The sequence below is a fragment of the Nicotiana tabacum genome, chromosome 20 (genome assembly GCF_000715075.1).
Source record: "Nicotiana tabacum cultivar K326 chromosome 20, ASM71507v2, whole genome shotgun sequence".
NCBI lineage: Eukaryota > Viridiplantae > Streptophyta > Magnoliopsida > Solanales > Solanaceae > Nicotiana > Nicotiana tabacum.
In genome coordinates this window covers 125,418,388-125,443,006 of record NC_134099.1, presented here as the reverse complement: position 1 = coordinate 125,443,006, position 24,619 = coordinate 125,418,388, and the positions used below count along the sequence as shown (strand labels likewise).

At 35.3% G+C, this 24,619-nt stretch overlaps 1 protein-coding gene and 1 pseudogene across 1 annotated transcript; one reads left to right on the top strand and one right to left on the bottom strand.

Annotated features, from left to right (window-relative positions):
* The first annotated feature begins 1,404 nt into the window (after positions 1-1,404).
* Positions 1,405-11,209, top strand: LOC107787573 (tryptophan aminotransferase-related protein 4-like; annotated as a pseudogene).
* Positions 11,210-11,825: 616 nt separating this feature from the next.
* Positions 11,826-23,745, bottom strand: LOC107787574 (putative S-adenosylmethionine carrier 2, chloroplastic). Its single transcript, XM_016609169.2, has 12 exons — positions 23,576-23,745; positions 19,032-19,139; positions 16,938-17,024; positions 16,537-16,609; positions 15,643-15,733; positions 15,170-15,223; positions 15,000-15,095; positions 14,703-14,792; positions 14,048-14,099; positions 13,184-13,245; positions 13,012-13,092; positions 11,826-12,480 (listed from the first exon to the last, which is right to left on the bottom strand). The coding sequence occupies exons 1-12, from the start codon at positions 23,604-23,606 to the stop codon at positions 12,376-12,378; spliced, it is 930 nt and encodes a 309-aa protein (XP_016464655.1). The 5' UTR covers positions 23,607-23,745; the 3' UTR covers positions 11,826-12,375.
* Between the last annotated feature and the right edge of the window lie 874 nt (positions 23,746-24,619).

Below are 24,619 nucleotides of genomic sequence, written 5' to 3'. Positions count from 1 at the left end.
GTTTTTTCCGACACAGAAATGAGCATAACTTCCTCATACGATTTCCAAATTCGACGATTCTTTTTGCTATGGCTCCGTAATTACGATACGGATCTAATGGTTCAATAAAAATTGAATTTGGAGCTCATTTGATTAATGTGGCACTATTTAAGCTTGAAGAAATGACGATGAAGCATCAAATAAGAGCACAATTACAACCCGAAACACACCCGAGGCTCCCGGTACCCCGTCCAATCACACCGACCCGCTCCATAATATAATACAGACCTACTCGAGGCCTCAAATCATACCAAATAACATCAAAACTACTAATTGTACATCGATTCAAGCCTAAGGAACTATTGAACTTCTAACTTCCACATCCAAATTCACTTCTGATCGCGCTCCCAATACCATTCTATCTTTAGCCAAATGACTCCAAAATGACCTACGGACCTCCAAATTCACTTCTGATCGCGCTTCCAATACCAGAATCACCATACGGAACTATTCTCAGACTCGGAATCCCAAACAGACATCGATAACACTGAAATGCGCTTTAACCAAAACTTATAAAGTTCTTCCAAAAATGCTAACTTCCACAATATGCGTCAAAACGCTTCCGGGTTATTCAAAACCCGATCCGAACATACACCCAAGTCCAAAATAATCATGCGAACCTGTTGGTACCTTCAAATCCCGATTTCGAGGTCGTTTACTCAAAAATCCAATCTTAGTCAATTCTTTCAACTTAAAGCTTCCGAAATGAGAATTCTCTTTCCAAATTGGCTCCGAACTTCCCGAATTTCAATTCTGACCACGCGTACAAGTCATAATACCTGAAGTGAACATGCTCATGGCCTCAAACTGCTGTACGGGGCGATAGAGCTCAAAACAACCGGTCGGGTCATTACAATTCCATTTAAAAAAAGTTTAGGGGGGTAATAGGATTCCCGCAAAGATAAAATATGTAATTGGGAATCCAGAAATAGGTCGGGGGTAGTTATGCATTTTCCCATTATTTTTTGTTTTGTTCACTTATATAGCTTTTAAATGCTCCACGCCTTTACATAATCTCATTATGCTTCCCATGTCGAAAACACAAGGCCTGGTTTGGTAGCATTTGAATATATACTTTATATTCATTTTGGTTTTAAAATTGAAATGACACTAAACTTCGATTTTAATTGGTCAATTATTGATTTATTTGTTTCAAGTCAATCAAGTTGAATTTAATAAACAGAACTAGAGATCACGACAGCATGCCTAATAAACTGTAATTAGCTGCAATAAGTCATGAACTTAATTCTCAAAGAAAGAAAGAAGAGAGAATAGAGATAATTAATGGCAAAGAATATTCAGAGGTTCAGGTATGTTATGTGTCACTTGGTTTTGGTACTTGTGAATATATTCTTTTTTACAAAAATGTATTATGAGAAGCAGAAATTGAGTTGGAGCCAAAGAGCAGCAGAGGAAGCAGAAGCAGTGGCCTCAATTTCTTGCTCAGGCCATGGAAGAGTGTATCTTGATGGGATTGTAGTAGATGGAAAGCCTATTTGTGAATGCTATTCTTGTTATGGAGGCCCTGATTGCTCTCTATTCTACCCAAACTGTCATGTTAATGTTGACAGGTAATATTCTGCTCCCATTTCCACATCCTCCACCCTTAGACGAATTAATCTAGAGCGAGTTCATATATAGTTCAACTGAACTTATTGCTTTCCACCAATAAAAATCATATGCTACTTCAGTTCTAGTTTATGTGATAGCATTTTCTTTTCGGTTTGTTCCCAAAAAAGGCATATTTCTTAATCTTGAAAATAATTAAAATAAACCTTCCTATTTTACCCTTAATGACAAACTTTTATAGTTTTACAAATATTATCATACGCTTAAGACCATAAGTTTCAAAAGTCTTAATTATTTATGTCATATTTAAGACCACATGTGTCAAAAAATTTATTTAATTTCTTAGACTTTGTGTTCTTTCTTTTTTTTTTTCATTCTTTCTCTTGTCGTTTTAGTAGATAAAATTCAAATTAACCTTTGACCCGAAAAAAATAGAAGAAGTAAATTTCGTTAGTTTTGCAGGGTAAATTTGAGAGTCCACTAACGATAAGGGCAAATATTTGGAACCAAATTCAAACCAAGGACAAAGTTATTCTATTTCCCATGGTTAAGAGACATTTTTGGCCCTTTTCCATTTTCTATATAAACAAAACAAATTTCAAAAAGTTGCTAATGTGTTTGTTGTTTAATACACAGTGGGGATCCCCTATTCTTAGAACCTTTTTGGATACAAAATGCAGCTAGTAGTGCAGTAGTGGTATCAGGTTGGCATAGAATGAGCTATTCCTTTCCTAATCAATCTCACATTTCCAAGGAGCTTGAGAAAAGCATAAGAAAGATACATGCAATTGCCAAGAATGCCATCACAGATGGAAGATACATTATTTTTGGAGTAGGCTCTACTCAGCTCTTAAATGCTGCAGTTCATGCTCTTTCCGTGGAGAATTCTTCCTCTCCTCTCCCTGCAAAAGTGGTTGCACAAATCCCTTATTATCGGGTTCGTGATCTCCTCTATGATACATATCTACACAATCTCAAAGTTCTAATAATCTTGAGTTTGAAATATGTTACTCCCTCCGATCCATTTTCAATTTATGTGGGTGGTATTTGACTGTTCACGGAATTTAAGAAAGAATTATAAAAATTGAAATTTAAGGTCCTAAACATGTCATGAGATTTAAGTAGCTATAAAAGCATGTTAAATCATCTCTAGATATAAAAATATATCATTCTTTTTTTAAAGAGACAGATGAATGTTAACTTGAGCTGGACAGAGATGCAATGGAGGTTCCTTAGTACGACATGCAAATCAGTTCACACAGACTCAATAGCAAAGAAAAATCGATCGATCGAGAGAGAAGAAGAAGTAAGAGAGGAGATCATTTTTCATTACCTCAACTGATATAAGTGTACACTGTTACATAGAGAAGCAGCGCACTAAGTGCTCTCTAACAGATTTCTATTTTTTAATTCCTTCTAGTTTTAACTAATTACACATTGACCCCTCACTCTTTAACTGAGTTGTTCTTCTAGCTATTTTAATACCCCCTACCCCTCAAGTTGGAGGGTGGAAAACATTCAACACTCATAGCTTGGAGATCAACAACTCATGTTGAGATGTCCCCAGTCCTTTAGTCATTAGGTTTGCAAGTTGCTGTTTTGTAGGTATATACTCTTCCTTGATCAGTCCCTACTTGATTCTTTCCCTAACAAAATGGCAATGTATTTCTATATATTTGGTTCTCTCATGAAAATTGGATTGACAGCTATTTGCAAGCTGCTTTGCTATCACAATGTAGGTGTACAGGTTCTTCTACATTGTTGCCTAGCTCCTTTAGTAAACATGTCATCCATATTACTTCTGCAACTACTGCTGCCATGCTTCTGTATTCTGCCTCTTCTGAGCTTCTACTCACTGTTTGTTGTTTCTTTGACTTCCAAGATAGCAATGAGTCTCCCAGTTTAACCATATAACCTATGACAAATCTTCTTGTATTTCGGCATGCTGCCTAGTCTAAATCACAGTATACTGTGAGAGTATCGGTCTGTTTACTGCTCAACAGGATCCCTAGTCCAGGGCTTCCTTTGATGTATCTGACCACTCTTAATGTTCCTTCCATACGGGATTTCTTAGGAGACTGCATAAACTGGCTCGGCACTTGGACTGAAAAACATATGTTTAGCCTTGTAATTATCAGATACAATAGTTTACCAATTAGTTTTCGATAACTACATATATCTTCCAGCAGAGCATCTCCAGTATTACCAACATGCTTATCATAATCAAAAGTGGTAAGTTTGTGATTTTTCTACATAGGTGTTGAGACTGGCTTGCAGCCACTCACCCAACCTCTTAAGTCATCTCCAATACATACTTTCTTTAGTTTAGGAGAATGCCGTTATCTGACCTCATTACCTCAATTCCTAAGAAGTATCTGAGCTCACCTAGATCATTCATTTTGAAGTTCCTGTGTAATGTTTCCTTTGCCTCTTCAATGAGACTGTTACTACTTCTTGTTAATAGAAGATCATCTACATACACCAAGAAAACTACAATGTCTTTGTTGGTCTTCTTTGTGAATAAGGAGTGATCATAACTGCTCTGTATAAAGCCAGTTTGAAGAAGTGCATCTGTCAACTTGATATTTCATTGTCTTGAGGCTTGTTTCAAGCCATATAAGGATTTTAGCAGCCTGCATACTTTGGACTCCCCCTGGCAGTGAAATCCTTGTAGAAGCTGCATATAGACTCCTCAAATAGATCACCTTAGAGAAATGCATTATTGACGTCCATTTGGAACAGAGGCCAACTTTTGGATGATGCAACACCAATGACTGCCCTCACTATTACCATTTTTTTCACATGTGAGAAAGTTTTATGGTAGTCAAGCCCCTCTTGTTGAGTGTAGCCTTTAGCCACTAACCTTGCTTTGCACCTATCAATCTCACCATTAGCTTTATGTTTAACTTTATAAACTCATTTAGAGCCTATAGCTTGTTTGTTAGCAGGCAGATCCACTATCTCCTAGGTGTGGTTATCTTCAAGGGCCTTGATTTTGTGTTCCATTGCATGAACCCAATTTTGATCAGCTGCTGCCTCCTTGTAGGTCTTTGGTTCAATGACAACTGAGAAGGCCTTTAAGTAGAACTGATATGTTGGAGACAAGTGATCATAAGTAACATGATTGGAGATAGGATATTTGCTCTTTCCTGGTAGGCTGCCTGTAGTGATGTAGTCCTTGAGCCAAATTGGAGGTCATGCATGTTTGTGTGGTCTAGAAGAAATCACTGCCGGTGGAGAAGGTGACTGAGATGAGGGCAATACTATTGGTGGAGTAGGTGAAGAACTAGTTGTATCAATGTGCTAAGGTAGTGAATGATCAGTGATCTCTGCATTGTCTAGAATTGAATCCTCTTCTGCAGAGGCTGTATAGGTATCTGCTGAAGAAGGTTCATGAGGTTCAGAAGAATTTGGATGAGGTGCATAAGGTTCTGGTGAAATGGCAGGAGATGCTGGTAGACTTTGCTCGGTATGAATTGGAGTGGATGATAGCTCTGGGCATTGAGCATTCTTTGAGAGTTGTAGAAAAAGTTTCTTGTTATCAAGAGAGTCATTTAGGAAAGGAAATATATACTTATGAAACTTGACATCTCTACTGACAAAGAGTGTTTTTGTTTCAAGATCATACAATCTATAACCCTTCTGGGTTTCAGAATACCCAATAAATACTGCCCTTGATGCTCGAGCTGCAAACTTGTCCCTTCTGGGCAATATGCTAGCATAACATTGACATCCAAACACCCTCAGATGATCTATGTTTGGTATTTTCCCATACGACATAGCATAAAGAGTCTTTCCTTCTAGGACTTGTGTAGGTAGCCTATTGATCAAGTAGACTGTTGTTCTAACACACTCACCCCAAAACTTAATAGGCATACCACTCTAAAATCTCAAAGCTCTAGCTACCTCCAAAATGTGTCTGTATTTTCTCTCCATAGTCCCATTCTATTGAGGTGTGTAGGAGCAACTGCTTTGATGAATAATGTCAAATGAGGACAACAGTTCATTACATTTGAAATTGAAAAATTCTGTACCATTGTCTCTCCTCAGAATCTTGATATTCACATCAAACTGAGTTTTTATTACAGAAATGAAATTCTTCAGAACAACATAGACTTCAATCTTTGATTATATCAAACAGACCCAAGTATACCTACTAAAGTCATCAACACTAGTAACAAAATACTATTTTCTATCATAGGTTGGAGTCTTATAAGGTCCTCAGACATCTAAGTGAACAAGATAAAATATACTGGTGGACTTAGTAGTGCTAGTAGGAAACTATAATCTATATTGTTTGGCTAAAGGACAAACAATGTAATTTTCCAATTCTTTTCCACTAACATCATTTTGTAGTGAAACTATATGTTGTATAGATTTTTTAGAATCATGTCCTAGTATAAGATGCCATAGCTTTGTGCTTTCCTCCTTCCTTACAGCACACACTATTATTCCTACTGCCTTTGCACATTCTTTCAATATGTAAAGACCTTTAGATTCCTTACAAATTCCCAAGACCTTGCCACTTTAGAGACCCTACAGCACACAAAAGTCAGGATAGAATTTGACTGCGCAAGTAAGGTACCTAGTGAGTCAACCACATATAAGAGGCTGAACTTAAAATTTAGTATATGTAGTACATCTTTTATGCACAGGCCTCCTAGAATTACTGCATCTCCTGTGTGTGTTATCCCTACCTTGTTTCCAGTTGGCAATTGCACACCATTACTTCCTTATTTTCTACTTGTTTTAACATTGTTTAGTGCTTTTTTATTATAAGTAATATAGTGAGTAGCTCCTGAGTCTACCACCTAACTACTTATAGTAGCATTGGACAACAAGGATACAATACCTGCCATATTAGTAGAACATTCACCTCCTGCAAGTTTATTCAGAAGTCCCACCAATTGCTTGTATTGTTCCTCTGTGAGATAATGTCCTTGTGGTTGATTAGTGCTCCAGCAGTATCATCTGCACTAGAAGTGTTGGCATAGGTTATGTTTCCACCAAATTGAGGCTTCTTTTTGCTCTTAAAATCAGCTGGATATCCAACTATCTTATAACGATTTTCTTTCAAGTGACCTTTGTATCCATAATGTTCATCAGATCAACCCAATTTCTTAGGCTTAAATCCCTGAGTCTTCCCCGCTAACATTGTCAGAGGATCTCTGTTAGTATCTGTCACACCTAATGTCCTCTGACTTTTTTCTTGTGTAACAATGACATATGCCTCATTTACAGACACCACTGGCCTTCTCAATAATACATTACTCCGCACATTGTTGTAGCTCTCATTTAGCCCCGTAAGGAACTGAAGCAATCTTTGCTACTCTAAATGAATCAAGAAAGGTCTAGATTCTTCATAATTACAAGACGATTTAGGTGCCAACACATCCAATTCACTCCACAAATTTGTCATTTTGGAGTAGTAGGTAGTCACTAAATCAGTGCCTTGTTTTAGTGTGGCTATTCCAGTCCAAAGGTGATAAATCGTTGTTAAGCTACACCTGTCAAATTTTTCCTTGAAATCACTCTATACTTTCTTAGCATTAGATGCAAAAACTATGGTTGGCATTAGCTCACTCGCAACTGTACTCAATTCCATGACAATACAATCGCGTTACATTTCTCCCACTGCTCTGCCAATTCTCCCCTATACATACTCTTAACACAGCTTCCATCCACAAATTCAAGCTTACTTTTACTCCTAAGAGCTAGTTTCATTGCCCTACTCCACAGGGCATAATTTTCTAGCTCAGTCAGTTTAGTAGGAATCAAAACTTGTCTTGGAGCATCAGATGCTTGTAGAAAAAGTGGATGATTGTGTTCGAGTAGGGTTACCTTATTCTCTGCTATGTTTGAAAAATTAGGGCTTCGTATGACTTGAATTTGCCGGAATTTCGTCAGATTACACACCGGAGCTTCTGTAATTCACGATCGCCGCTCTAATACCATGTTAACTTGAGCTGGACAGAGATGAAAACCAGTTGACAATGGAGGTTCCTAAGTAAGACATGCAAATCAGTTCACACAGACTCAGTAGCAAAGAACAAACGAGAGAGAGAGAAGTAAGAGAGGAGATCATTTTTCATTACCTCAACTGATACAAGTGTACACTGTTATATAGAGAAGCAGCGCACTAACTACCCTCTAACAGACTTCTATTTTCTAACTCCTTCTAGTTTTAACTGATTACACATTGACCCCTCACTCTTTAACTGAGTTGTTCTTCTAGCTATGTTAACAAAAAAATATACGGAAGAGAGAGATTATACATAATGATAATGTTAATATTATTATTTGTCCCTTCCATGCAACTTAACCCGTTGAACCAGATATTACGTAACTTTAATATAGTCGATAATATATTTATTTTTATTTGGATGAAAATTATTTTGTCCCCTCTAACTACTTAACCCGTTGAACCAGATATTACGTAACTTTAATATAGTCGATAATATATTTATTTTTATTTGGATGAAAATTATTTTGTCCCCTCTAACTTTTCTTAAAATATCAGAACCCCACTCCCATTTTGGACAATAGGCATTTTCTCCTTAAATCCTAAGTGATGTCTATTTATTCGAGTGAATTGCATCGATGTTCATTCAACTTTGAATTTATAATACAAAAGTTATTTTTCTATTTTTTGTCACATAAAAGTCATTTAATTTTGAGTTTGTAACATAAAATTACTTTTTTATTTTTTGCCACATAAGTCATCCGACTTTAGCCAAATTAACTAAAAGGTACTAAATATCACTTGAATTTTTATATTTTATACTGGGATTATGACATGACACTCCAAAAAGTAACTATTTAGCTTAATAAAACATATCAAATGTAATAGATTAAATTTAGAGACCCCCTTCTCCCAATGTTTCTCTTTGTAACATTACTCTCCCTTGTGGTTTATGGAATTATATTTATCTCCATATTTTGATTTCTTTGTAACAACTCGTAGCCATGGGAAAAATATCGAGTTGATATTTTCGATCCCTCTTCTATGTAATTATCTTTCTACTATATAAGATAATTTATTTTAGATAAAGTTGGAGGGGAAGTATGATTTTCACCCATTTTTATTTACATTATACTACAGTTTAACTAGTTATAGTATATTACTTGTTCTCTAGATTAATAATATGCAATTTGTATAGATTATGGATATTTAGTAGTAACCTATTAAGTGATCTAAAAGTAAATAAGAAAAATTTAACTATCAAAACATAGTTAAATTATTGAAATAATTGTTCTCGTTGGTAACCTTTTGTTTTCCCAATACACTTTAGAAACAAAATTATTTCTTGAATGCACTTGAAACTGATCTGATTTAATTTTCTCAGCCCTATAAGCTTCAAACAGAGTTCTTTCAAACACTGTATTATGAATTTGAAGGAGATTCATCCATTTTAAGAAACAAATCTGATTTTGCTGGGGATGTGATTGAGTTTGTGACTTCACCAAATAATCCAGATGGGAACTTGAGAAGTCGCAGTTTTAAAAGGCGCCAATGTGAAGACAATTTATGACCATGCCTATTATTGGCCTCATTACACAGCAATTCCAGCTCCTGCTGACAAAGATCTCATGCTTTTCTCAGTATCTAAGCTCACTGGTCATGCTTGAAGCAGATTTGGGTAATATATATTCAATATTTAATCTAAATTACTGTTTGTTAATAGAGGCAACATAATTTATGGATATTTAACCCACGTATGCAACTACGTGAACATTGGACGTGTTCAGAATTAGAGCCAAGATTTGAAACTTGATTCTGATTCTTTTCATTTATTTTTTTTGGTTTTTCATCCGGTGTCTTTTTTGGCTTTCATCCGGTACCTGCATTAGGACCCGAGTAAATCTAGATTTGCGCCGGGAAGTCTCACATTGGAGGGCAAAAGCATTCTATAACAAAGACGACTCCATACCCAGGGCACGAACCCGAGACTCTGGTTAAGGATGAAGGAGTATTTACCACTCCATCACAACCCTTGTTGATGAGTTATTGAGTTCTAAAATAATAATTTATAAATAAAACTCGTAAGACAAATACAAGCTTCGGACAAAAGTTACTGAATTCTTTGACCCGCCCTGTTCGGCTCTCCCTCCATCATGGACACATAACGGCTAAAACCAACTCTATTTTTTGTTTTACCGCTCACCGTTTTTTAATAATTAATATTGTAGGTGGGCTATTGTGAAGGACGTGAATGTGTATAAAAGAATGATGGACTATATTGTTCTGGCTGAAATGGGGTTCTCCAATTGAGAGCCTTAACTCTACTGAAAGTTGTTGCTCAAGGAGATGGCAAGCAAATCTTCAATTTTGGACATGAAATCATGAGGGGCCGTTGGGAAAAAATGATTCACATCTTCTCTTTAACTAAACGTTTTAGCCTCCAACGCATTCCAACTCAGTATTGCACATTTCTTGACGGTCAGAGAACCATCTCCAGGTGACTTTTTTCACTCAACAAAACTTATACATAAAAATATTTTTATTTTAACTTGTTCTTAAAAGTAAAAATCAGATTGAACCGGGAAATATAACCTTAAAACCACTACAATCCCATACTAATAGCTTCTAAAATCAGCTTATTTTAAAAAGTACTTTTTTCAAAAATACTTTTCAAAACTTATACATAAAAGGATTTTTATTTTAACCTTTTCTTAAAAGTAAAAATCAGATTGAGTCGGGAAATACAACCTTAAAACCACTACAATCACATACTTATAGCTTCTAAAATCAGCTTATTTTAGATAGTTAATTTGAAAAATATTTTTCAGCAGTAATTAGTGTTTGACCAAGCTTTTAAAAAGTGCATCTAAGTGGGCGTTTAAACACAAGAATTGTGAAATTCCAGAAAAAACTCGGAAAAAAATCTCAAGTTGAAAATGGTATGTGAAAATTAGATTTGTGCCTGACATGAATACAATTTGGAGCTGTTTTTTAATTTTTGTAAGTGATTTGAAAAGAATTTTAAAAAATAGCTTTTTTGAGTTTTTCAAATTGCAAATAATTCTGAAATTCAACTTCAAGTGATATTTGGAATTTTCATGGCCAAACACCTATTTCGGAAAAAAAAGTGAAAATAATTTGAGGAAAAAATAAAATTTTTATGGCCAAACAAGCCCTACGTGTATTTTTTTCTCAAAAGTGTTTTTGGGAAGAAGCTATTTTTTTCATTTCTCAACAAAAAATTCTGCTTCTACGCACTTTTTTTCCTTCTAAAATCTTGGCACAAGCACGTTAACTTTGGACAAAAAAAAAATTTTAAACAATATGTAGGCCTACATCATGTTCGCAACATTATCCTAGGCCACTGTGTGCGCGCGAGTGTTCGCTGTTCTAAAGAAGAAATCGTTGTGCTGTTGATGGCAGCTTATGCGTGGGTGAAGTGTAAGAGAAAAGAAGATAAAAACTGCACAGAAATTTTTAGAGTAGCAAAAATCATAGGTCGTCCAGGTAACAACTTCTTTGCAAAAGATCGTTACGTTCGACTCAGCTTGATAGAGTCAGCATGATTTTGACATTTTGATTCGTCGGGTGAAACAATTGGTTGATGAAGAAGGTGCACAAGCCATGTCAACTTTGTAATAGGTGATTTATAGTACATATATTCTTCTAGATTTCATCATGAAATAATACACCGCCTATATCATTAATTTTAAATGTCATGCGGTAAATCTCCCTAGACTTTCAAATTCTATTTAATAAAACAATGGTTTAATCTTGAAGTATACAAATCATGCTTTCATTTTATTCCTGTGTGGCAAAACTAACTTCATATTTTATTGGATCATGAATCTTATTCCATCATGTTAGTTAGTTATCGGTTTACCCGATAAAATAACTCAATTTAGAGGGGGAAATATAGTATATAACACACTAATTGACTTATAACCTTGACCCCTTTCAGTTATATTCTAAGGAGTGAGCAAAGTTTCAAGGACACATATCTACCCTCCTCAAAAAGTTTGTTCAATTGCAAATAACAACAAAAATGCTCAAATGTACTTCACATATTCACACACAAATGAACATCAATGAGATTATGAAATGAAAGAGGATGGCTTCACCATATTAACTTGCATCCTATCAAAACATTGACTGAAGAACTCATTATTAATTTTTTCATCAAATGTAATGATGTTTTATTGTTTAAGAGAGAAATATTAAATATACTGATACGTGAAATGTATTGATCCAACAATTGCTCATAATTACAAAAGATGCTTTCATATTAGGAATTAAGAGATTTGCTCAACTCTAGTAATCAAAGCAAGTAGAAACAACACAAAATAGTACTAGCGATTACACCTTAAAAAATATCAAGAAGTCCAAATGTAATACTAATAGAGAATAAAGCCCTAAGGTGGCTTTATATACCTAAGGGTAAAATTATAAATTTGATAAAGTTTATTGAGCTATCGGTTAAACCGTTAATAATATTGGGCAAATCGAGACCTGAACCGATAACCCAATAATCAAATAACACTAAACCGTTATCTAACCATTGACCCAATAACAATAATCCAATAAGCTTTCTCGGTTCGGACTATCGATTTTACTCGATATATGCCGTGGCTCTAGATCCCTCGCCCCATGTTGCGTCGTATACAATTTCATAATGCCATACCCCTTTGATTTTTAACAGGGTTCAGCCAACCATAATTTACAGACAAATGAAGAAATGTTTTAAGAAAACTATTTCTGGTCTTGTAGCAACAATGAAGATAGAACAATTTCGAAGGATTCAAATTTTAATCAACACGGTCTTTAGCAGCAACTAGTTGCTTTACCCTTTCAAGAACACCAAAAAATATGGATCCTCCAATACCTATCCAAAGTATTCTTGGCCCCATTCCCTGCAATATACAATGGACTAGAATTAGCTTAATTTCTAATTAGCTTTTGTTTGGTTGATTATCACAGCTATGTTAAATTATTTATCAACGTTATTTATATAGATATCATTTCCCGTGAGAATTCCAGGATAATTCTGTTGCCACATAAAATTATTTCCGGTGAGAAGTCCAAGCTGAACCACATTTCAACATTAAAGTCCTAGTGCTTTTTACATGAAATTGTTGAGGAGATTAAAGGTTCAAAGGAACTGGTATTGTTTTGGAACTTCTTTCCCACCCCCGAGATGAAAGATGTCAGGTATCATGTCACTGCTCATAAAAAGAAGAGGGAATGACTGAAGATGATGCTTCTATCACATACAGCTAACACGGAGGCTATTCTGAAAATTTGTAGCTCAATCAGTATAAGAAAGTTTATGTCAATCCATCATCTGCACTCTTTTCTTTGCGGAAGGACAAGATGAAAATAAACATTATAGCCACTCTGTTCAAAATCAAACATACAGAAAACACAGGATGCAAAGTGCTGACCTTAAAAAGAGTGGAGGCTCCTTCTTCTTTTACGATACTGCTAACACAATGCAAAATGCCTTCATACTGCTTTGTTGAACCCTGCACGTAATATAAATAAACAAAAGCAGGTGTCGTGTTTTCAATAATGAATAAGAGAACTGTAGTTAGAGAGATGTGAAAGGTGCCAAACCTGAATCATCAATCTGGTTTTTATCACATCAAGGGGAGTAGTTATGGCTCCAGTTATTGCACCTGCATTTGATGTAATACTCAAATGTAACAGATGCCCGAATAGAAATTATTGCCATGATATTAATGGATAAAGGGTTTTACAATCAGAAGTAAATTGACGAAGGCTCCTTATATAGTCTTCGCCTCTTGGGTAATCCTCACCTCATGAGCTAATTGTTGCAGTATAATTAGGCTTAAAGCTTATTTTTTTAACATGGAAGAGCCAAACTCATCCCTATCTTGGTTTACCCAACGTTGGGCCCCCATGTTAATGCCCAGCTCCGGCCTACTGTAGTTGAGAATATGGGTTGTTGTCTCCTTATATGATCTTGCGCAATCCTTACACTGAGCTAGTGATCCAAACGGACGGAAGAATAGGGAACTCTATAAAGCATGGCACAGATAATCTTCAACTCATAGAGCACATAGATTGTCTCATACCAAAAAAAAAAGGAAATCATGCAGGTCAAGCATATTACTTTCAATAATGGCCAAAAGAGTAAGAGTTCGCTAGAAGGGAAAGTAAATATGTTTCTCTAGAATTCAAGTCTCAACTGACACAGTTTTTTTCCCTAATATATTTAAGCATCTCTCACATAGATTAATCCATAGAATTTTCCATAGACTACAAGGAAAAGGCTCTTGTGATCCTAATATGGCACATGTTCATGTTTGGACATATATGGACTATTTCACTCTTTTAAAAATTACAGTGAATATACATGGATTGGTTCTTGATAAAAATTTCTGCATATCACAGGGTAAAGCTCAATAACTAAGATGATATCAGCAAGATTGGAAGTAATATAAGACATGTTGGTACCTGCAAAGGCACCAATCATTGCATTCTCAGGATCTTTAAGGTCCCTTTTTGCCTGCATAAAAACAAAATCATGTCTCTTCTTCGAAGAAAGAATATAAAAAATTACTTTATAGTTTTCTGGATAGAAAGAAGTGTTTATATATAATCCTTGGGCAAAACTTAATGAAATCTTGTAGTGAAAAGCAGAATTAAATTGAGCAGTTCGAGCTCAATGCGTATAGAAAAATATATAAATGGATGAAATCTTCATGCTCCACTGGTGCTTCAATTTTAGACAGTTAATGGAATCTATACACAAATAGCCGGCCAGATTCACTATTTAATTTTTCTAGCCGATTTATATAAATTATACACTGATTATATACGGTTATACAAATGTTATACATCTGTCGGCTATTTTTAGTTTAAGCCGCTGGGTAGGTGGCTATTTAGGTTAATTCTTCCCACTTTTGCACCATAGAAAGAAAGACCGGAAAGTTTCATTGTAATTGCCAGCTCCTAGTGGTCCTTGGGTTCAAAGATAGATGGTGAATTTTGTTACTACAGACCTTTGACAACATAGCTATGATTCGAATTTGCCATGCATGACAGAACCAGTAACTTTTATTTTGATTGAAATTGATGAAATGTAAGCATCAATAAGCAGCCAACTTACAGCTAACTTATATCCCATCCGCAGTTGCTCGTATAAACAAAACTGGATTGCATCAAACGGTAAGTCCCGCAGTAGAAAAGAGCCATAACCCTGCACTCAAGCAAGAACACAATGGAGCACTCAAAAGGTTGGACAAAGAAACCCATCATTCAACTAGTGAATTTCTCTATCAAATTTCACATATTTTTCCTTTTTCTTTTTCTAAATTTTGTCTGAAATGTCCAGATTGTAAATAAACAGGAGTGTTTTAAACGGATGTCAGTTTCTGACAAATTCACCAAAAAGACACCTACTTACAGCATAAAGGCCTCTAAACCCTTCCGTAGCAACAATAAGCCGGACTGCATCAGGGGCAGAAGCAAATTGGCCAGTCTGCATCCTTTGCTTAACCACCTGTAAGTTATTCATATCTTAAATCTCTGAAGCAACATCAAAACCTAGGATGTGCGAATTAAGTTTTCAATTACCTCAGTGGGTACACGGACAATAGAAGAAACAGCTCCGCCTATAGCACCTGCAGTCTAAATGAAGTGTAAATAAGCTTTTGTAATTTAAATGAAGTGTAAATAAGCTTTTGTAATTCAATATATTTGAAATATGGAACATTTTATTGCTGGTCGTTCTCCTAATTTATTCACTGAAACTGCATAGTTGATTGAAATACGGCAATGGACAGTTTAAACTTATCATCCCACAAATATCATCTAAATCCACTTACATGTGTTAATTGCAAAGCTACTTCCAGAAATAAGAATAATGAGTGTTAAGGAGTTCCATTCCATCTTCAGGATGGTATTTTAACCCAGGATTTAATAGTCTAGTAGTAGATAATAATTCGCAGTCCACAGATTTCCTGGGCCCTGATCACTGAGAATTTAAAATAAAGTAGGACTAAATAAGAAGAAGATTTGCCTAACAGTTTATCAGTCAAAATACTTACCAAATGAGCTAAGGCACTAAGATTTTCAGGGAAGCTCTCCAACAATTTTCGCTTGGTAGGTTCATATACACCAACAAATATTGCCGATGCTCTGAAACAGAAGAATATTTTAGTGACCAATCTACTTTGGTGAACAAAAGTAATGTATTCCAAAGAAAGCAGTTCCAGATTTCCAAGAGAGTACAACATTTGAAAGCTGTAAGTTGGTTTTAGAAACCCATGATATATAGAAGATTAATTACACAAACAAAGATCTAGTTACCATTCTATTGAAAGATACAAGTGCAGCACAGTAATTTTTCAGGTTCTTCTTCCACATAAATATTAAAAGGTTTTCTATAACCTAATAGGTAAATTTTTATCATCATTAACCGGATGGTCAACATACAGCTTACTTTATTTGTTGCAGCTATATCACTGAAAATAAATCAAACAATTAGAATAACATGAGTCCTTTCACATTTTCTTCCGCTAAATTGTAGATAACAATCATTTCACACGGGGGGGGGGGGGGTGGCAATAGAGGTTCTGGAGAAGACAACTAGTTTGGCTTCAGCAGGCAGCTCGCACTAAACTCCATCAGTTTCCAGCCCTTCTATAGCTTTCTGTCAAGTGCACATCCAAATTACTTGTCATTATCCAAAATGTCAAGCAATTGCAGACTATTTAGTGATGCTGAAGCTGAATGCATAACCTGTCAGCAAACAAATTTCAGCTTCACAGTTCAAGGCCTTGTTCAGTTCAATTAAGTCTTAGGACAGGATAAGATTTCGAACACATAATATGTAGAGAAAGGACCTCAGTGTAATTTTATAATGCAAAATGTGCACTGAAGATAAAGTTCATCCATGTATTCAGATTCATAAAGTGAAGTATTCAAAATCCACTACTTACGGTAAGACACCAGCAAGATTTCCAGCCAATCCTGAATAAAGACCTTTCAAAATGATTTGTCCCCCACCACGAACTGCCTAACATTAAACCATGAACAGCTGGTCAAATCAACTATACTATAAGAGCTGATGAGCTACATTAATCTGAAGGCCAGCAGATCCTCGTATAAATAAAAACAAGTTTGAAGAAATTTACACTCCAGTATGACAGTTTGATGGATGAGAAATAAAAGGGTGCAAAGCTGTTAAAATTTTTGTTAAGAGCTAACCTTATCAAAAACTAGTCAGAATATCAAGTGAAAACCATCCAGATAAACAGTCAGTATGTGCTACTGGAGAAAGTAGTAGGAAGGAAGAAGAGCAACTATAGGTGATATTCATGAAATGTTACACAGTCTAAACCTGCTTGTAGTCGAGTTTTAATTGTATCAATTGGATACAGAACAGCTTCTACAACAACACCAGCAGCAGCTCCAGTTATAGCTCCCTCTGCAAAAACATTTACAATAAAAGAGAGTACATGCACATTTTTTTGAATTTATCATTTGATGTACACAATCTCAAAATCAACACATCAGAAGGCTTCGGAAACACAAAGCTGTATAACTATCAACTGCACTGCTTAGAAGGTATAGAGTCAACCAGGTTCATGATCTACAATCCAAAAGTGCACAATTATTACTGAGACAAAGAAACCAAAAATATTTATAAGCTATTGCTGATTAGTAAGTTTGTACTATATTTCTAACATTATAAGAAAAAGCATTTTCAGTATGTATTTTGAGCAATTGTTCAAGCCAGATATGGGGATCAGTTCTTGTAAACTTCAATAATTATTAATAGTTGCATCCCTTTGAGTTGGTAACCCGGTGTGACTATATAACATATTGATGACAATTTAGTAATGGGATTCAACACCATTAATTACAATGGCGCTAGAAGACACATTTTGTATTTCAGTACTGAACATACAAAATAGAGACGTAATGCTGTCCATAATTTACAAAGACACCAGACTAACAAAATCATATCAGAGAGAAGGTAAGTGCTAATTCTCAATAGGTGGACATAGTTTTAGGCTTTTAATATAATTGTAAAGGGAAGGAGAATGATGCAATTTCAATTGAAAGGAATATAGTAGTGATATAGAACACACATGAATGTCCAACAAAAGTATGTACCAGATGGTTAATTCCCAGCTTAGTGATGACAAATATGTGTTTGGTTCTACGTTCACCTATTTAAGTTACTTTGAGTTTCTTAATCCAATAGAATGTGGTAACTCTGCATGAGAGCACTAATGAAAGATTCTTACTACCGTTCTTTTGTTATTTTTCGTTTCAGATTTCAGAAAATTCTTTATAGTTTATTCAGGTGATGCCTTTTTACTCATAAAGTAACTAGAGTCAATCTTTAGACATAGAAATCATATACAAGGAGGATTTTAGTTCTGGCAAGCAGTAGGTCAAATTAGCAAGAGCTTTAAGAAGTGCTATTTCGAGCCAAGTCGGAAAAATGGTGCAACGGCATTAGATGAGAAGCATAAAATATCACCAGCTTCCTTAAGTAGGAAATAAGATGACAGAGAAGACATAAAAGATATCGGATATATAGTCTTCCAACTTTAGAGATGAATTTAGTCTTCTTAAATAGGATCCTTTTTCATCCTTTATTTTCTTAGTCCTTTCAAAGAATTTTCTAGTTTATTCAGGTGATGCCTTTTTACTCATAAAGTAACTAGAGTCAATCTTTAGACGTAGAAATCTTATACATGGAGGATATTAGTTCTGGCAAGCAGTAGCACAAATTAGCAAGAGCTTTAAGAAGTGCTATTTCCAGCCGAATCGGAAAAATGGTGCAACAGCATTAGATGAGAAGCATAAAATATCACCATTTTCCCTAAGGAGGAAATAAGATGACAAAGAAGACATAAATGATGCCGGATATATAGTCTTCCTACTTTTGAGATGAATTTAGTCTTCTTAAATAGGATCCTTTTTCATCCTTTATTTTTCTTAGTCCTTTCAAAATACTCTCCAACATATTCCGGTCAATTAATAAAGGACACAAATTAGCTTCCCAAGCACAATGTGATCTGCACGTGTTTGCATGATGCATTTGCACATGTCAGTGAAATAGTGCAGATACTGCAGACATTGCAAGTATCACAAATTCTGTATCACTTGAAAATTCATAATTTTGTATCTATTCTTGCTATCATTGTGGTTATCTTACAAGAAAGTGAAAACTGAATGCAAATGCAAGCAGAATAAAGATGATGTTAATTTGCTCTGGGGATAGGAAAAAGTTTTACCCTTGAGTCTGATATTTTCATATTAAAAGGTTCAGTCACTCTTTTATAAAGTTAAAAGGCTTGAGCTCACCAGTAAAACTCCAGAAATTATAGTGGTAACATCTTGCACAGGCTATCAATCCAAGAATTTTTGTGGTAACATCTTGCACAGGCTATCAATCCAAAGAATTAAGATAACTTACCATATAGTATGCGTAAGAGATCAAGTGGTGTCTGTTGTTTGCTGATTGATGCAACGGGTTTCTTTGACATGTTGTGCAAGTTGATTGCTCTCGAATTCAGTCTATCTCCTGCAAGAAGTATTTTCTTATCATCAAAAGTGGCAAAAGGGAACATCAATTATCTGATTTATTTAAATTTTTGTACAGGTCTAAGGAATCATTTCAAAACCTGTGGAAGGTATAAGGAAAATTAAATATGCAAGCAATGTAGTCAAGTGAAAAAGGAAAGCACACATGCCAACCTAAAGGCACTTTCCAATGCTTTGAAATATATATTTTTTTGATAACCGAGAAATCCCCAATGGCCATGGTGCACGGTTCGTAACTCAGTGAATAATGGCCCGCCCCTCTACCCTTTTCTACTTAAATACCAGGCTTTTGTCTGTGACAGGGTTCAAACTCATTACGTGTGCGCTTTGAAATATGTCTTTTTGTTCGTTTCTTTGTTTTCTACCTTCCTAGCAACACAGACTATATATGTGAATTTCATAATACTATCAAAGTAGATGGCAGTGGCACAAGCATAGATAGAAGGATATCTTTTCATATTCGGTCATCAATGGAGTTCTTTTTCCTTCTTGTATGCACCAGTGTTGTTAAAAGCGAGCGATGCGAAGCGGACCTTTGGCGCTTCTCTGATCTGAAGCGTATCAGGTTACCTAAAGCGATCGTTTCTCCAAAAAAAGCGAGAAGCGTGAAAGCGAAAAAGCGACAGAAGCGAGTGCTTCTCTTTATAACTGGCTGCCAACGTTATTAAATTAAAAAGGCTCTCTTTTTCTAAAAGACCATCGAGCAGGCAGCAGCAGAGAACAACAGAGGCGACTAGGGTTCAAGTTTTCTGCACTTTTTAACTTCAAGATCATCAAGTTCAAGCCCAGGTATGTGATTTCTTCTTCTTCTTCCTCCTCCTCCTCCTCCTTGTTCTTCTTCTTTTTCTTTTTCTTTCACTATTTCAGTCTCAAAATAGCATCGAAATGCTGGCAAATTTTTTTCCCTTCAGGCCTTTTTCTCATTCTCTTCTTCTTCTTCTTTTTCTTTCACTGTTTCAGTGATAAATTGCAGCGAAATGCTGCCCATTTTTTCGTTTCAGTTATACTGCCATTTTTTCGGTATACTTACTGCCAGTTTTTTAATATTATTTATTCTTAGTTCTTATTATCTTTTGTATGTGTTATTCAGTTGTTCTTTTAGTGGCACAAAAAGAAGATAGGAAAGAGCCGGCTTGGGCTTATTTTGTAAGAGTTAGCGAGACCAACAAGATGGAAATTAGATGTCTTTTTTATGACAAGATTTCGAATGGGGGAATCTATCGTCAAAAATTTCATCTAATCGGTGGTGATCCAAACGTCGCATCTTGTCCTAAAGTTCCGCCGCCTGTGAAGGAAGAAATGAAAGCATACCTTAAAAAAAAGAGTCAAAGACTCAAATGCATCATGAACAAGAACAACTACATAATCTTGACGATGACGATGATGCGATAGAAGGTGACGATGGTTCGTCGCTTCCATTAAAATCACAAAAGCGAGGAAGGATACAAACAATGTCTTCAAGTTGTGGATCTACTGGTAAGACTAAAGGTCCTATGGATTGTTATTTCCTGCAAAAACCAGGAGATATGGGAGGGAAAAGTGGTAATCGTCAAATTGATGCCAAAGCGATTTTGAGGGATTGTGCAGTTGCAATGTTTGCGCGGCGGATGTATGATGCAGGTCTTCCTTTTAATTGTGTTAATTAAACTGACATTTTTTCTGCTTTTATTGAGGTCGTAGGCCAATATGGTCCAGGAATGAAGCCTCCAACTTATCATGAAGTTAGAGGTCTATATCTAAAAAAAGAGGTGGAAGAGACTAACGAAATCGTGGAGGAGCACAAAGTAGAATGGAACAAGTTTGGTTGTTCCATTATGATGGATAAGTGGATGGCAAGAAATGGAAAAATGATCATCAATATCTTGGTGAATTCTCCTAAGGGAAGCTTGTTTCTTGAGTCCGTTGATGCAAGCAACTCTTCTATTGATTCAATCAAAATGTACTTCGTGTTCAAGAGTACAATAGACTCTATTAGAGCAGAAAATGTTCTTCAAGTTGTCACGGACAACGCCAGTGAAAATGTTAAATCTGGTGATTTGATGTCTGTAGCGTACCCGCATATTTATTGGACTCCATGTGCAGCACATTACATTAATTTGATCTTCGGTAACATTTTCAAGGAATGACCCTTCAGTTCAGCCTTTAATCAGGCAATTAGAGTGCATTCCTATATTGTTCAGAGGCCTTTATTATTGAATATGATGAAGAAATTCACTAAACAAAGAAGCTTGGTTAAACCTCCAAAGACAAGATTTGCTTCCGCTTTCTTGACTTTGCATAAGATGTATGAGCAAAAAAGCAATTTGAAGAAATTGTTTATTTCAGATGAATACACTAACAAAACCTATGGAAGGGAAGCTCGAGGGAGAGAATCTGCATATATTATGCTTTACACTTCATTCTAGAATAATGTGGTTCATGCATTGAAAATTGGTGATCCTTTAGTTAAAGTGTTTCATTTGGTGGGTGGAGAGCAAAGACCAGCAATGGGCTACCTTTACGAAGCAATGGATAGGGCAAAGGAGGCTATTCGAGACTCTTTTAGTGATAAGAAAAATATAAAAGAGTCTTTGAGATCATAGATAAAAGGTGGACGAATCAAATTCATCGCCCTGTGCATGCAGCTGGACTTGTTTTGGACCCGGAACTATTTTATGACAATGAGGATAGGATTATAGGAGATGAAGAATTGTGGAATGGATACATTGAATTTACTGAGAAGTTGATGCCGGAAGAATCCGTGCAAGATAAAACAACAGAGCAATTTAGTACTTATAGGAATGTTGAGCAACATTTGGAAAAAACATGGCTATTAGACAAAGAAAGATGAAGTCACCAGGGTAGCAAGTGCTTATATGTTGCTTTAAAGTTAATAAGTTATTTCTTTATAAATATTATGTTTTGAATATTTGTTCTACTTCTACAGCTGAATGGTGGAAGCAATATTGTCATTCCACTCCAGAATTACAAAAGTATGCCATCAAGGTTCTAAGTCTAACGTGTAGCTCATCCGGGTGTGAAAGGAATTGGAGCGTGTTTGAACATTTAAGAATTAAGAAGAAAGATTTAGTATATTGATATAATTAAATTATATCTCAATTGTTCTAATCTTACTAATTACTTATTATTTGCAGATTCATACCAAAAAAATAGGAACAAACTAACCTTGAAGCGTCTCATCAATGATCTAGTCTTCATTAAGTACAATAGAACATTGAGGCGTTGTTAGAACGCTCGCAATATAATTGATCCAATTAGTTTGGACAACATCGATGATGCTAATGAATGGTTAACTGGAGTCCCGAAAGATTATGCAGATGAAGAAGTACTTAAGGAAACTTCTGATTTCACTTGGGGTAATGTTGCGGAGGCACGTGAAATTAGGGAGAGGATTTATGGTTTGAGGGGGAGTACCTCAACTTCAAGTTCACACAGGAAGGGAAAAGAAGCAGCAACTTTGTCCCTAATTGATGAAGAAGAAGAAGTTGAAGAAGATGACTAGCAATATAATAATGACAGTGGAACACAAGAATTTGACAATCTTGTAGAAGAATAGGATACTCATTTTGTGCTCTAATTGATACTACTCTTTAGTTTTTACATTGAAGTATTGAACATTTGCTTACGGTTACATGTGTTGTCTATACAGTATTTATTTTAATATTTTTTTAAAATTCCGCTTCACTTTAAAAAAGTGAGCGATTCGCTTAAAGCGAGAAGCGAAAATGGACTTATCGCTTTTACTCGCTTCACGCTCTTCACAACACTAGTATGCACCTAAGTATACCCCTATATTTCTCTCTTTTTAGCAAGAAAAATTTGGAATACAAATTTGCGCACGGTGATGATCTTACAATCAACTTTAGTAATTTTGCAAATACTTTGTGAGATATCCCCAGTGGTGCTGCCTCCATATTGTGAAGGCAGGTGAAAGTGCCTTAACTCTAAATAATTAATACATTACGACAAAAGGCACCAAAATGAAACAGAAAATGTTTGCTCACCCCGAACATTATTCAAAAAATGAGATTCACAACTTTCATAGGGTTAACATAAAATCCTCATCACGCTGAACTGAATTAGAACCATATCATCTAACATTTCGCGTAGGTAATGAAAATTTTCCTAAAGTATATGTTTAATCATTGCACATACTGTAAAACTGTCAATTTAACTCTAATTACAAACATGATTTACATGATGTTCGAATTGAGGTCCGAATTGAGCAACTCACACGTTACCCAAACCTGGTCAATTTTTTGGGCCAGAGGGAGTTTAAAATTCATTTTTCAACACTTGAAACAGAATGGATGGAGCACAAAAAAATAATGTGAGATGCTTTAACTAAGCAAACAGATATAAGGTTCGTCTTAATCCTAAAGATCTAAGGCTAAATTAAAAAATAGAGGAAATCACCCGGCAATTCCGTCTTCGGGTTGATAGCCATTCTGTATCCCTGAAGAATAAAAATCAGTTAAATGAGTCTGAAGTTTACTCTTATGAATTAATTATGAACACCTGTAGTGCTTGTAGTTGCAAGAACTTTGAGGGATTTATTAGAGAGGGGTTTATTAGAGAGTTTGAATCGTAAATGACCAAAAACTATGTTTCTTTTTCCGAATTCCCCTCTTTGTTACATCTCTCTATTTAAACACACTTACTACTTGCTACATTTTACATTTTAGAAGAATTAACCTAAATAGCCGTCTATCCGGCCGCTTGAACTAAAAATGGCCAATAAATATATAGTATATGTATAATTAATGTATAAAATTAAATTTAATTAGTATAAAATTCATGTATTCTACTATCTAATAAGAGTGAGTTAGCACACGGCTGGACGACCAGGTCTACTTGGGGTTGTAAGGATAATTTGGTCATTTTGGGTAAAATAAAATATTATGGTTGGCTAAAAAGGAATATTATTGTAGCTGCTATGTAAACTTTTGAGTAGCTTGACGAAATTGACCTTTGTTTGTGTCATAGTCTGTCATTGCACACTTCTCATAGTAGCTTTACTCTGTTCTTCCCCATGTGGACCCCACGCCCAATCCCCACCTAAACCGTCTCTCACCATTTGCATTTTCCAACCATTCATATTATTACAATTGTCACTATTTACTAATTGCATACACTTATATTGATCTGTTAGCTTTTGGTTCTGTAATTAGTATATACTGAATTACCATTATATGTAAATAATGTGACTAATTTTTTTTTGGAAAAGTTTATAAATTAGTTTTTTTAAATAAAAAAAATCATCAAGTTTTTTGTTAAATAACCACAAATGGCGTAAATATTTCAAATAGAAAAAGGAATTTATGTTCTACTTATCATATTAAATTTATAATTAACCTACTTGCTGATAAAAAATAATAAGAGAACATTTACTTCTAATTTTATCATATCATTATGCAATATTAAACTATCTCTTTCTGATAAAATTTACTGTTCCACAAC